The sequence below is a fragment of the Pristis pectinata genome, chromosome 33, assembly GCF_009764475.1.
Source record: "Pristis pectinata isolate sPriPec2 chromosome 33, sPriPec2.1.pri, whole genome shotgun sequence".
In the NCBI taxonomy this organism is placed as follows: Eukaryota; Metazoa; Chordata; class Chondrichthyes; order Rhinopristiformes; family Pristidae; genus Pristis; species Pristis pectinata.
The window spans coordinates 13741826-13757409 of NC_067437.1; the positions used below are offsets into that span (position 1 = coordinate 13741826).

Here is a 15584-nt window from a genome sequence, read left to right on the forward strand (position 1 = left end):
AATGAATTACTGATCTGGTTCCCATGGCATTTATGATGTCCGGAAAAGGGTGGAAGATTAAACCCAGTGACTACAGACCAGTCACTTCAATCACAGTGGTAGAAAACATTCCAGAATAATCAGAGACAAAATTAGCAGTTACTTTGACAAATTTGGATTGAGTAGAGAAGGTCATCATGAATAAGGCTACTAATTCAGTAGTTTTCTGACGAAGTAACAGAGGGTCAATGAGGGAAATGCGGTTGATGTAATATATTAGACTTCCAAAAGGCGCTTCATAAAGTGCCACATTCTAGGTTTGTTATCAAGATTGAAGCCCAAGGAATTAAAGGGGGCTGTGGCAGTGTGGAAAGAACAAGAGACACAGTCGAAGCGAGAGGTGGTTCTTTGGATTGGAAGGAATTGAAGTTCCCCAGGGTTCAGTACTGCACCACAGATTGTTAAATCTATTAATGACTTAATGAGACACATCTGCAGATGAGATACCACTTGGAGGTATCAAGGACCCTGAGAACAACAATGGACATGAAAGAGGTGTAGACAGTGTGGTGGAATGGTGGCGGATGAAACTTAATTCTAGGCTATACAGGGCCAGCCGCAATTGGAGTATTGTGTCCAGTGTGGGCACTGCACTCTTGCAGAGATGGAAAGGTTTTGGAGAGAATGCAGAAGAGATTCATCAAAATGACTCCAGGGCTGAGGGACCTCAGTTATGTGGGTAGACTAGAGCAGCTGGGGTTGTTCTTGGAACAGAGAAGGTTGTGAGGGGATCTGATGGAGGTATTTAAAAACCATGAAAGGTCCAGGCAGGGCAGATGAAGGGAGTCTGTTCCCATAGGCAGAGGGGTCGAGAACCAGCCAGTCCACAATGAAGGTCATTGACAAAACAACCAAGAGTGATGGGGAGGGAACCATCTTTTGAGTGGCGAATGTTTCGTGTCTGGAATGCACTGTGGGTGTAGTAGAGGCAGGTTCAATTGTAGCATTCAAAGGGGAGCTGGATAAGTATCTGAAAGGAAGGAATTTGCAGGAATGTGGGGCAGCAGCTGAGTGGAGATGGTGGGGAAGTGGATCTGGCTTGATTGCTCGTGTAGAGCCATTAGGAAACGCGCCATTCAGCAAGCTTCAATCAAAAGTGGCCTAAAGATAGTGAACTTGGAGAGAGAGGAGTAGGGAGAATTTCTCAGCTGTGGTGCCATGGTATATTTTCCACACATCCAGAAGACAACATCTGTAACTGTGCAGCACCTCTGCCACACTGCACTGGAGCATGTTTGGATTTTGTGGATTTAGATTGACAGGTAAGAATGCTTTCACTAAGCACAGTGAGGAATATTGGATTCAGCCTGCCCTTAGTAACCTACCATCTGTCATTACTTTATAGATTCCAGTAAATTCACATCAGTTGCTGCATCACCTCCACTACCAGGAGAATCCAGTTACCTGACAACTTTGTGTTGTGTTCCTTTACCATTCAAATGATTTAAGTTATGCATCATACAATGGATGACAGGCTAAGCAAAGTATCCTTTGCACACAATGCTGATGTTCCATATTATATACACTTTATAAATGCAATTGGACACCCACTAATGGAGTCATTAGAGAGCTTTCATTGTGGATTCTCCACATCAGTGGGAGGATCCATTACCTTGAACCATACAGAAAAGAACCTAGGAGAATCATCTGTGACCAACGTAGACCTGGCCCCTCACCACCCTGGGCTCAGAGGTTGGAATATCAGCTAGTGTTCCACGTCTGATAATTAATCCCTGATCAATTCTTAGGGTCACTAACTCTAGTTGGAGGTTTTATCGTGTGACCTTTATCTCTTAGTCACTTTCCCATCCCACATTTCCAATTCCATTTTATGTAATTAATTGACAGATATTCAAGATAAAGCAGATGTTTCATTTATTTTCTCTCCCAGCTGTTGCTTACAGACCTAGTCAGGAGGTTCAGCTTTAGTTCCTTAAAGCTCTGGGGCCGTTCAGAGCTGCAAACCAACACCAGGGATGGGCAGTACGATCAGTTCCAGGATCCAGCAGCTGCTTGCAATAATGTTAACATCCCAGACCAGAACATGGACAAAGTTCTGGAGAGAGGCACAACAGAAAATTGTCCTCAACACGGGCAAAGAAATCAGTGGGAGGGAATTGAGACACCACTGAAATAACAAGCAACTCAGTTACCAAAATTAAACCATAATACAGCTTCTCAATGGCATTTGAAAAAGGGAACATTTTTGAATGACGAATAGTTTAACAATGCTATGTCTTGGGGTGGCACAGCTAATGGAGCTGCTCCCTCAGCGCCAAAGACCCAGGTTCAATCCTGACCTCTGGTGCTCTCTGCGTGGTTTGCACGCTCTCCCTGTGACTGTGGGGGTTTTCCCTGGGTGCTCCGGTTTCCTCCCACATCCCAAAAACATAGAACCATAGAAAACTACAGCACAGAAAACAGGCCATTCGGCCCTTCTAGTCTGTGCCGAAACATTATTCTGCTAGTCCCATTTACCTGCCCCCAAGCCCATACCCCTCCATGTATCTATCCAATTTACTCTTAAAAGTTAAGAGCGAGCCCACATTTACCACATCAGATGGCAGCCCATTCCACACTCCCACCACTCTTTGAGTGAAGAAGTTCCCTCTAATGTTACCCCTAAACCTTTCCCCTTTCACCCTAAAGCCATGTCCTCTCGTACTTATCTCTCCTAACCTAGGTGGAAAGAGCCTACTTCCATTAACCCTGTCTATGCCCCTCATCATTTTGTAAACCTCTATCATATCTCCCCTCATTCTTCTCCGCTCCAAGGAATAAAGTCCTAACATGCTCAGTCTTTTCCTGTAACTCAACTCCTGAAGACCCAGCAACATTCTTGCAAATCTCCTCTGCACTCTTTCAATCTTACATCGTTCCTGTAGTTCGGCGACCAGAACTGCACACAATATTCTAAATCTGGTCTCACCATTGACTTATACAACCTCACCAAAACATTCCAACTCCTATACTCAATACTTTGATTTATAAATGCCAGGATACCAAAAGCCTTTTTTACAACCCTGTCTACCTGTGACTCTCAGGGAATTATGTATCTGAACTCCCAGATCCCTTTGTTCCTCCGCACTCCTCAGTGCCCGACCATTTACTGTGTACGTCCTCCCTTGATTTGTCCTTCCAAAATGCAACACCTCACACTTGTCTGCATTAAATTCCATCTGCCATTTTCTGGACCATTTTTCCATTTGGTCCAGATCCCTCTGCAAGCTTTGAAAGCCTTCCTCACTGTCCACAACGCCTCCAATCTTAGTGTCATCCGCAAACTTACTAATCCAATTTACCACATTATCTTCTAGATCATTGATATGTACAGCAAACAACATGAGGGTTGGTTGGTTAATTCACTGCTGTGACTTCCCTGCAGCATGAAGTGGGAGAATCTGGGGCGGAGATAATGGAAACGTGGGGAGAATAAAAGTGAATTAGAGTGGACAGCATTCGATGGGCTAAAGGGCCTGGTTCCATGTTGTATGACTGTGATCACGTTATAGCCTTTTGTACTGTAGGGAATGGCTCAGCTACCTAGAACAGTATTGGAGGCCTGCTAGGGTATAAAATCAAGTGCGTGAGCTCTTTGGCTTTTGATAGACGACCCAACTCAAGCCTGAGCCACGTAGTCAGCTAGCCAGGCACCAGAGGGAAGAGCTGGCTCAGAGCTCCGCCAGCTCCAGCATTGACTCGGGCCATTCCTAGTGCCCATCTTTCAGGCTTGGCCTGCCACCTGCTGCGTGTGCTAGTGCACAATCTGCCAGCCAACAATAAAGTGAATGGCATTGATTATAAGCTATCTTTATTAGTCACACGTACATCGAAACACACAGTGAAATGCATCTTTTGCATAGAGTGTTCTGAGGGCAGCCCGCAAGTGTCGCCACGCTTCCAGCGCCAACATAGCATGCCCACAACTTCCTAACCCGTACGTCTTTGGAATGTGGGAGGAAACTGGAGCACCCGGAGGAAACCCACGCAGACACGGGGAGAACATACAAACTCCTTACAGACAGCGGCTGGAATTGAACCCGGGTCGCTGGCGCTGTAAAGCGTTAAGCTAACCGCTACACTACCGTGCCTGTTATTTCTTAACATTTATCTACAAGGAGCCAACCCGAACACAAGAACTTGTTTGTTTCTTCCTCCCCATCTCCCCCCTGCCCCCACCACCAAGAGTCAACAGAACCAAACTCAACCTACCTGCTCAGACCGTGTCAGGGAGCTAGGCCGACAAGTGGTGTCACAGGGAGATGGGTGAAGGCGGCGATTGGCAGGTTGGCCTTCATCAGTCAGGGCACTGAGTACAGGAGCTGGGATGTTACACTGCAGATGTACAAGACTGCACCTGGTGTACAGTTTTGGTCACACTGTTACAGGAAAGACATCATTAAGCTGGAAAGAGTGCAAAGAAGATTTACGAGGATGTTGCCAGGACTCAAGGACCTGAGTTATGGGGAGAGGTTGGGCAGGCTGGGTCTTTATTCCCTGGAGTGTAGGAGACTGAGGGGTGACCTTATAGAGATGTATAAAACCATGTGGGGCATAGGTAGGGTGAATGCACAGTGTTTTTCCCCAGGGAAAGGGAATCAAAAACTGGAGAGTGTTGGTTTAAGGTCAAAACGACATTTAGACAGGTATTGTGGATAGGAAACGTTCAGAGGGATATGGGTCAAACGTGGGCAAATGGGATTAGCGTAGATAGACACCTCAGTCAGCATGGACAAGACAGGCCAAAGGGCCTGTTTCCGTGTTGTGACGTCACTGACAAGATTGCTATGGAACTGGTTGAACCGTTTTGCTTGTATATAAAAGTCACATAAATAGGTGATGTGTTTTAGAGATGACAGGAGGGATCTAAGTCAGAGTACCAGAGAAATCATTTGTACTAAAACTATTGACACAGGAACTTCTGCATCCAAATGAGGCCAGGGAAGACCCCAAGTTATCACATGAAAGTTGCTGTTCCCTCAGTATGGGACTGAACCATCAGCCTGGCTTTGCTGCTCCAGACTTGAGCAGGACCTTCTCAGTCAGTGAGTGATACTCCTGAACAAAGCTAAGAACATTGGCTCTTTGATCACAGTTACACTTGCTATACACAACAATGACACGAGCATTACTAAGCAGGCAATGAGGAAAAGCAAGAACCATGCCCAATTTTTAATGATCCACAACTTTTTATACTCACACTACCTCAGGGCTATTAAAGGTAAGGCAATGCTATATACCAGAATAAATCACAAAAAGGCAAGTATGCAATCCATTTTCTTTGCAAGAAGGTTGGAGTTCAGAAATAGGGAAGTATTGTTACAGTTGTACAGGGCACTGGTGAGGCCACACCTGGAGTACCGTGCACACTTTTCAGTCTCCTTACTTAAGAAAGTATTTATTAATATTGGAAGCAGTCCAAAAGAGATTCACTAGGGTAATTCTTGGGATGAGAGGGTTGAAGAAATAGCTCTATATTCTTTGGAGTTTGGAAGAAAAATGGGTGATTTTATTGAAACACACAAGATCCTGAGAGGGTATGATTGGATATCCGTCGAGATGCTTCCAACAGTGGGAGACGCTCGAACAAGGGGCCACAGTTACAAGGTGGTGGGGAGTCTCAGGAATTCCATACCCCATAGGGTTGTGGAGGTAGGATCATCAGAGGTATTCAAAGAGGACATAGGCAAATTCTTGAAAAGTTGGGGAATTGAAGACTATAGGGGAACTGACACAGAAGAGGTCTGGGGCAGATCAGTCATTATATTGAATGGCAGGATGGGCTTGAAGGGCTGAGTGGCCTATTCCTGCTCCTAGTTTCTTATGTAATCCTCAGCGTAAGTCAGTCAACTGCAGAGTGGCTGGTATAACAGACCAGACATTTTCATGGCACTTGTCGATGTTTTTATAGGTCGCACCTTTTCTGCAGATGGCAGAGATTAAGCCAGTTTCTTTCACTGACACGCTAGTGCCCAGTAGAAAGTTATGGCAGATGACAGAGACACATGAATATGCTGTGGCTAAGGAGTAGCATGTCCTGGAGTTGCCAACCCAGTCAATATAAACTATTTAGAGTGGTTGGCAGGGATTGCTTCATTTAAAGGGTGGTAGATATCTGGAAATCTCTACCCCCAGAAGTAAGCAAGACTGTCAATTGAAAACCGACATTGCATGATATTTTATTAAGCAAGGACATTTAAGGATTACAGAAGCCAGGTTGAAAGCAGTTATGACAAAGATAATGCATGATGTAACTGAATGGTAGAACAATCCCTCTGGGCTGAATGTTCTAAAGCTGCTGTGTTCCGGGGCTGGCCTGGAATCTCCACTAGTTGAAAGATTTGTTCCAGAGTTCCCAGCAAGGCGGTCACAGCTGGGAACAACCCAAGGGGAAGATAACTATAAGGGGGAAAGAAAATCTTTCAGTTGTTAATGTTGTAGCAACTCAGAATTCTGGCACAAAAGCCATTTGGCCTATCAGGGCTATGCCAGCCCTTAGCAAAGCAATCCATCAGCCTCTCTTTCCCTGCTCTTTCCTTGTTTTCTTTCCTGTGCCAATCCAATTTCCCTTTGAAAACTCTGGCTATTTCTGCCACATTCACAGGCAACGAGTACAAGATGATAACTACAGTACTCTGCAAAACTCTTTCCTCACCTTCCACTTTCATCTACCTTTGGGCCAGAACTTTAAATGTGCCCCCTAGTCCTTATCATAGAGTCATACAGCACAGAAACAGGCCCTTCAGCCCACCGTGTCTATGCCAACCATCAAGTATCTACCTATATTAATCTCATTTACCAGCCCTTGGTCGATAGCCTTCTGCAATTCCAGTGCTTATCAGCTACATTGTGAAAGCGTCTGTCTCCACCATCTTCTCAGGCAAAGTTCTAGATTCCAACCACCCTTTGTGTGAAGAAAATTCTTCCTCAGATCCCCTCAAAACCTTTGACCCGTCACCTCAAACCTATGCTGTCTGGTGTTGGAAGCTCTGGCAAATGTTAGTCAATATACAGTAAAAAAAAATTGATTGAATTTTTGATGAGGTCACACAGGAGGTTGGTGAGGAGGGATGCAGCAGTTGATGCTCATCAAGCACGTTCTAAAGATCCGTACAAAGGATTACACAAAAGGTTAAGGAGTAAAACTGTGACCCATTGAATTTAAGGGTCAACAGCAGAAACTGGCTTGAAGACAGTTACCGTGGGGGTAAGTGCCAAGACTGCTGTTTCTTTTAAAAAAAAAAGAAAGGTAAAATTCCCAAATTTTCTAAACTCCCGATTAGATTGCACATTGTCAAAAAAGACCACGTTATCCAGCAGCCATGTTTAATATTTTCTCGTGACATAGGAGGCTGTTCAGCCCATCAACTCTAATGCCAGCTCCATTCAATCCCATCAGTCCCATCCCCCCACATTTCCCTGCAAGCTCCCAACCTATTCCCTCTCACGCTCTCACATGCCCATCAACACAGCATTAATCCTCCTGCCACCCACCTATATCAGGGACTACTTACAGCAGCAACTAACCTACGAACATGTCTTTAGGATGTGGGTCTAAACCCAGGTCATCACAAGGAGAACATACAGACTCCGTGATTGCCTCCTGCTTTGATCACCCATGTTCTTATATCGCTGCCTTATCACCCCCTTCTCAATCCCTAGAAAGGTGACGGAGAGAGTCATCAATTCTGCCATCAACTGGCACCCAGCAATAATCCGATCTCTAACATTCAGTGAGTTTTGCCAGCACTGTTCAAACTCCGGACCTTGTTACAGCCTCAGTCCAAACACGAACACGACCCAAATTGTAGGATCACATCAGGATTCGGACAATGGCATGGAGGAATACTTGCAAAACTCAAAGGGTCACCAGGGTTGGAGTCACATGAAAGGCAGACATGAATGACATTCATCAGTCACAGTACATCGCTGCAGAAGTTCCTGTAAGACAGCATCTTAGAACTATCTACAGCTAGACCATCCCCACAAAGCGATAAATGATATTGACACCATCTTCAAGGCAGATCCTGACCACCTCTCCTTAAGTTTCAAAGACAAAGCCAAATCTGCCAACAACAAGCAGCTGGGGAACACCAGTGGCCAGCAAGGTTAATACCATGGCTGGTTGGGTGGGTTAGAGAGGTTCTCCTCACAGACCTCTAATACTTTGGCAGGTCAGTGATGGAATATTTACGCCTTGATGGGTACAAATGAAGTAATAAATCTAGGACAAAGCAGTGTGCTTGGTGGAGCCCAGAATCATCAGCAGACTGTGGCTGTGATATCCATTCTCCAAGGCAACATCACTCCAAACAATGGCAGTGGGTGCACAGCAACTTCACTACCACAGCGACAGACACATCACCTCAGTGTCTATTTGATCACAGGTGAAGACTGGCAAGCACATCACATGGAGCCAAACGCGTTACTGAGTGGAGATTGAACACAAGAACCGTGGGCAACTTTTAGTGAGCCAAGCCATTGGTACATTCCTATTCCTTCCTCACTGAGCCAAAATACAAGTCCCTTTCCAACGGTACTGTGGGAGGGTTTTTACCATACAGACTGTGATGCTTTAATAGGGCAATCCCAAATGCCTCAAGTAGAACTGGTACCTGGTAATGAAAACAAGGCATGAATGAGAACAAAATGTGACGTAGAGACAAGTAATTGTTTACCAGTGTTAGGCTCCTGGACTGACATTGTTTCACAACACCACCCTCCCCACTCCCCCGGTAATGGGTAAAGATTTACCAACTCCCACAGACGGCTCCATCGACACTCTGTTAACTCCAGGAGAAATCACCAATCCTTCATCAGGCCTCAAGCTCCTGGCACTGATACCCAGTTGTATAGGTACACCATACACATTTCCTTCAGGTACTGGCAATCATACACCAGAACTCTCAGGTTCTGGGGACAGATACCCTGTTACACTACATCACCAGGCACTAGCAGTCAGTCATTCACCAGCTCTTGTACGAATAGATTTAAGCTTCTGGATTTTATTGGGTCATTGTTCTTTTTTTCCAAAAACCACATGTTACTTGATTCATGGCACCCTGAAAGGTCAAACGAAACCAAATTCACTTACTTGCTTTCCCACTGGTAGGTTGGGGCAGGGGTGGGACAAAACAAAACTTGCAAATAAATAATTTCCAAGCGGCTGATGGGGATTGGGCTCCATTCACCACGCCGAGGTAGGAGACAATGAACAAATTATATTTAAAAAAAAAACAAATCACAAGCGCAGGCCAAATGTCAATTGTCCCTCAGAAGGGAGTGGGTACAACTGCTGAACGTCACGGTAATGATTACTGGAGGATGAGTGGCGGACATGGCAGAGGGATGGCTCCATTAATACAATCGTGCTTTGACACAGTTCATTTCCCTCTCTGCAGCCTGTTGCCTTATTTCTGCAGTTCCTTCATTCTGTTGAGGGCACTGCCGGCTTTGAACCATTCAATTTGTCCCTCGTTGAAGCTGTGGTTGAGTAGAATTGTATCCTGGCTGCCATCCTTGTGTTTAAGGATACAAGTGAGAGGCTGAAAGAGTACAGGGAGAAAGAACACGAACAGATTAAAATGTGCCTGATGAGTATACCGGGGCTGGTGTACGTACTGGTACTTCAGATTATCGTGCTTCACGTATTTCCTCCCCCTCCTCTACCCTCATGAAACATTGCAACATCACAGGTTGCCAGGACCTCAAAGTTGTGGAACTACCCACTCCGTACACCGATTGTAAGGCATGGGAGGTTTCATGACAGGGATTAATCATTTGGGCTATATGGTCCATTTTGGAGGGGTAATTTATGTAATCCGTTACCTTTCTCCTATAATCTACAGGGTTTAAAATCCAAGTCTGACATAACCAGAGGAAGTGGTTGAGGTAGGTACAATGACAACTTTTGAAAGACAGTTGGACAGTTGCATGCATTGGAAAGGTTTAGAAGGTTACGGGCCAAACACTGCCAAATGGGACTAGCTTGGATGGGGCATCTCGGTTGGCATGGACCAGCTGGGCCGAAGGGTCTGTTTCTATGCTGTATGACTCTATCAGATCTTGGACCTTCACCCTAGTTTTCTCAATTTAAAAGAAATACACATTGAAATGGCTCCCAAATGAAAAAAATAAAGTGGGGTTTTAATCTCTAAAATTAATAAATGTGGATTAACTGAAAAGACCAGTAGTTCCTTTGACAGAGGCAGCAGGATACCCGATAGCTTGTAGCACTCATTATTTCTGATTTTAACTTGGAGGATAGTTAGCTTGTTTTCCATTGGCAGTTAGAAATGGGAATCATTGCATAGGGATCACAACCAGTAGTTTAGATCTTGTTAGGTACAGATGATGCACTAACAAAACCCAAAACATGTATCTATCCATGGAGACACAAGAGACTGCAGATGCTGGAATCTGGAGCAACACACAAAGCACTGGAGGAACTCAGTGGGTCAGGCAGCATCTATGGAGGGAAATGGTCAGTTGACGTTTCAGGTCAAGACCCTTCATCTTGACTACTAATCACCTGGACATGTATCCGTGGAATCCGACAACCTTCTCTCACCAATGAGAAACGAGCAGGTGAAGAAATGGCTCAGCTGTTACACAGATTAGAGGAAACCTTTGAACAGTTTTGCCAGTCCTCAGACCTGATTTTGCAAGACAAACATTAGGGCTTGTGGAATTCATTACCTGGGAAATGTTACTGGCAAGGTAATATCATACAAGTGGGGACTGTAGGGCTTGGAGATTTAAATTGTTGTCCTCAAATCTTGAAGCAACTGGATTTTTATATTTAAGAAAAAAATCATGAACAAAATGGGGTTAAGAACCTAATCCTCAATTTGAAAACTCTAGATTTTTTATATTAGTGTATAAAGAGCTTCCACAAGAGCTCCAGGGTAGGCACAAGTCCAGGTGAGGATACCTTTCCAGGTGCAAATTCATTCAGCCCAGTGATGGAGACTTTATCATCCGGTTGCACCTTGTCGTAATCACTGGGATCGGAGAAGGTCAGGGGCAGCAGGCCTTGCTTCTTCAGGTTGGTTTCTGCAAAGAACACAAAAGTCCAAATTATGCTCCCGATATTTTTCCTCTATGTAGAATGAAATTCATCTTTGGTGCAAGAACTTGTTGACAGAGGAGCAAATTTCAGCTCATCTCAACCAGCACCACTTTTCCCTTCACACTCACATAGCTTGCAGTGGGCTTATTCTCAGAGTTATAGAGTCATACAGCACAGAAACAGACCCTTCAGCCCATCATCTCCAAGCTGACCATTAAACACCAATCTACACTAATCCTACACAAAATCCCCACATTCCCATCAACTTCCCTCGGAATCTATTGCTCACTTCTAAATTATTAAATTCAATAAATTGTAAGTTACCACCGCAGGCAATTTACAGTGGCCAATTAACCCACCAACCTACATGTCTTTGGGATGTGGGAGGAAACCGGAGCACCCATAGGAAACCCACACAGTCACAAGGAGAACATGCAAACTCCATCAGACAGCACGCGAGGTCAGGATTGAACGCAGGTCTCTGGTGCTATGAGGCAGCGGTTCTATTAGCTGAGCCACTGTGCCATCCTATGCCCCAACTCATTGCAGCATTTTTAAGTCCTTCTGATCTGGGCTCCAACCTATTTTAGATGGATATGGGCCAAATGTGGGCAAATGGGACTAGCTGAGATGGGCATCATGGTTGGCATGGATGAGTTGGGCTGAAGAGCCGCTTTCCATGCTGAATTACTCTTATGAGTCTAAATCCTTTAATCATCAAGGTTTGTTTGTGTCACCTGAACACCCTTAACACCATTTGAATGATTGATGGAATCTGAGGGAGCAGCCAGCCGCTGGAATCTCAGCGAAGCACGATGCAGTTCAAATTGACAATGAGGGAATTACTAGAAAGGATGGCAGACCGCAAAGTGGATAAATGACCTGGCCCAGATGGAATGCAACCCAAGCTGCTGAGGAAACTAACAGTGGAAACTCCAGAAGTCTCAGCCATAATCTTCTAACCTTTTCTTATTATCTTTCTTATGGGTGTGCAGGGCACCATTTGCAAATCTACAGATGACGCAAAACTTGATAATGAACAGCAAGGAGATGATAATAGTCACCAATGAGATATAGACAGGTTGGAGTTAATGTGAGAAGGGTGAAGAGATACATTCAGGTAGGAAGAATAAGAGAACACAATATAAACCAGAGGTCATAATTCTAAGAGATGTAGGGATACATGTGCATAGAAAATGGTGGGGAAAAGGTGGATGAAGACACTTTATAAAAAGAGGCATGGTATACAAGAGCAAGGAAGTCCTGATGAACCATCATAATATACTGGTTCAGCTGCAACTGGAGTACCGTTTCCTTGAAACACAAGAAGTCTGGAATGCTGGATGCTGGAATCTGGAGCAACACACAAGTGCTAGAAGAACTCAACCTGAAATGTTGACTGTCCATTCCCCTCCATAGATGTTGCCTGACCTGCTGAGTTCCTCCAGCTGTTGCATCCTGGTGTGGCTGCCACACTTTAGGAAAGAGGTAATGACTTTAGAGTGTGTGCAGAAGAGATTTCCACAAATTATTGCAGAACTGAGGGGCATGAGTTATGTGGATTGGCTGGAGAAAGTGGGCTCTTCTCCTTGGAATAGGGGATTCGGCATTTTGGATCTGACGTGGAAATATTTAAAACACTGAAGGGCACAGGCAGAATAGGTAGAGAAAAGCTGTTCCCATTGGTGGAATGGACAAGAACCAGAAAGCACAGAATGAAGCTGATTGGCGATTGAATCAGAAATTACGCAAGGAAAATCCTTTTGTTTGTAAACACAGCGAGTGGAATGGACTGCCAATAGTAGACATGGGAGATAGATTCAAATGGAGCATTCTAAAGGAAGCTGGGTGAGTATCTGACAGAAAGGGATTTGCAGAGCTATTGGGGAAAGGGTGGGGGAGTGGGACAAGCTGGGTGCTCTTTTACAGAGAACCAGCATGGGCTCGACAGGCAGAATGGCCTCAAGTGTTGTTATCTCTGAAGTGTAGCCCAGTCTCTGTTCTGGAGCTTTTTTTAGCCAACTCCTTCTAAACTTACAAGGATTTCGGAATGGGTAGGCTGCACCTCCGAAGGGGGACTACAATTTCCACGACGGACACCTACCGTGAATTCGAGCAAAGCTCTTGACGATGATGGCTCGACCTCCCAGGTGCCGAGGCTCAAGGGCAGCGTGTTCACGGCTGGAACCCTCGCCGTAGTTCTCATCACCAATCACCACCCATTTGATACCACGTTTCTGGTAGGAAATGGAAAAAACAGCTTTATGCTTTGTTCTTTTCCTGAATAAACTAGGGTGGTTACCTCTGTGTGGACACATTTCTAGATGTTCCTTCACATAACCTTTATTGAATTAAACATCCCATTTTACTCCCCTTTGCAATACCCGAATAATGAGCAAAATATTCCAAACAACAACAAAAACACAACTTTTGTTGAATGTTCGCTGGTTTTCCATCTTGGTTATCGGATCAGTGTTGGGAATATGATTACAAAAGGCAAAATACTGTGGAAATCTGAAATATAAATACAAAATGCTGGAAATCCTCAGCAATTTAAAAAAGCCAATTTCTTTCAGCAAAGCTCCAGCCTGACCTGCTGAATGTTTCCAGCATTTTTAAATCCTCTGAAGATAAATCTTTCATTACTGAGGATTCCAGGACAATCCTGGAGATCCAAAAATAAACGCATCACCAATTCTATTCCTTTAACTGCACTTTGCGCTAGCTCAGAGGCTCTCGCTGGGATGGAATGCTGCCCTTTGATGGTACACAAGCCTAGATGTGCATCAGATTCACAAGAGACTGCAGATGCTGGAATCTGGAGCAAAAAGCAGGCTGCTGGAGGAACTCAGCGGGTCAGGCAGCATCTGTGGGGCTGGGGGGGGTGGGGGGGGGGGTGGAAAAGACAGTCATCATTTTGGATTGAGATGAAGGGTCTCAACCTGAAACGTCAACTTTCAACTTCCCTCCAGAGATGCTGCCTGAGTTCCTCCAGCAGTAAGTTTTTTGCCCTAGATATGCATTGCTGACAGTGGCCGTCATTGCACTTTGTCCCTTGACTGTTTCTCTTAGCTCTGCAGCACCCTAGCTAAATGCAACACTTTCCATTGTTTCCCGCCCTGCACAGTTAAAGCCAAGGGAGGCAGCCCAATTCATTCAGCCCCACTTAACCATCAATGACAGCTTTACAACTCAGCCCACCTTTCGTAGGCTTGCCCACCTTGTAAGCACGTGCTGTGTCAGGTACTGGTTCATATTCGTTGCTGATATGGTTTTTGACCTCGTTTGCTTTGTTATTCTCGATGTTAATAGCTCCGATTAGCAGGTTATTGGAAATATTATCAAGGTGACCACGGAACTTCAGCCAAGGCCCAGCAGCAGATATGTGATCTGTGGTACATTTGCCTTTTACCTAAAACGGAAAACAAGAGTTATAAATACGGGGAAAAAAACTGTGTGACAAACCCAAGATTCAATAGTTAAAAGCCAGAGATGGTGAGCACCAGGGTTCCAATTAGAGGTCAGGGATCCAATTTTCACCATTGAGGGGAAGAGTTCTGGAGCAGAAGTAAATTCCTTCGATTTCAATAATTTTCCAATCACTCCCACAAACAGAAGAGGCAAATTATTTGGTCTGATTTATTAAAAAAACTGATTGATCTAATGCACCAAATGAGCTATTTATTCTCTCCACAGCCTGTAGCACTGACAACACATCCTTCTGAAAGTTGAACCCTATTAGCATCAATTTATGGATCCATGTTTTAAGAATTCAGTTTGGTCTAAAATTTCACTAGTGAAGCTTGAACTGTGGAGGGTCCAGTGACTTCCCTTCTACCAGGCTAAGCTGGTCCCAGACCAGAGGCAAAGTGTGTTGTTCAACCAGATAGATATGACACAATGACTGGAGAAAGCCTGCACGATAAGCAAACTGGAATAACTATAGCATAAGCCACCTGGGCTGCCTGACTAAAGAGGTCTGAACCTCTGTAACTGCCCTCGATGAAAGATGTGCTGCAACAATTTCAGCCCATTTCAAGACCACAGGGCCAAGTCAAGTTGAGTTTATTGTCACGTGCACAAGTTCGGTGAGGTACAGGTACAATGAAAAACTTGCTTGCAGCAGTATCACAGGCAGCAGGTACAGACAACAAACAGAACATAAATTCTACAAGACAGCAGAGAAAACAAGACATGAGTGCAAAACAAGACATGAGTGCAAAGAAAACACAATTAGAGACAAGTCCACAATAGTGAAAGAGGTGATCCGTAGTGTTCTGTTGCTGAGGTAGGGGGTGTTGGATGTGATTACAAGGGCATCTCTGACACAATGAAACTTGGTGCAGCTATAAGGCTTAGGGGTGGGGGATGGGGGTGACTCCAGTCTAGGGTCCTGCCACCACTAAACACTGTCACAGCCTCTCAAACGCGTCATGGGTGCTTTGAGGAGGAAACACGAGTGGTATTGACGCTT

General features: G+C 44.8%; 1 protein-coding gene across 3 annotated transcripts in view; it reads right to left on the minus strand.

Annotated features, from left to right (window-relative positions):
- Positions 1–6198: 6198 nt before the first annotated feature.
- The window catches only part of aco2 (aconitase 2, mitochondrial), a 60899-nt gene continuing 51513 nt past the window's right edge, over positions 6199–15584 (minus strand). Inside the window, exons 15-19 of one of the 3 annotated variants that reach the window (XR_007958520.1) lie at positions 14331–14522; positions 13215–13347; positions 10973–11094; positions 9134–9584; positions 6199–6438 (exon numbers count right to left, since the gene is read on the minus strand). Coding sequence is in view for 1 of the 3 variants with exons in the window: in XM_052043086.1 (XP_051899046.1) it covers positions 9450–9584; positions 10973–11094; positions 13215–13347; positions 14331–14522 (582 nt within the window). In the remaining 2 variants the exon portion in view is untranslated. Of the gene's footprint in view, positions 9585–10972; positions 11095–13214; positions 13348–14330; positions 14523–15584 lie in introns of all 3 variants that reach the window. The other 2 variants (XR_007958521.1, XM_052043086.1) reach the window with 2 other exon arrangements.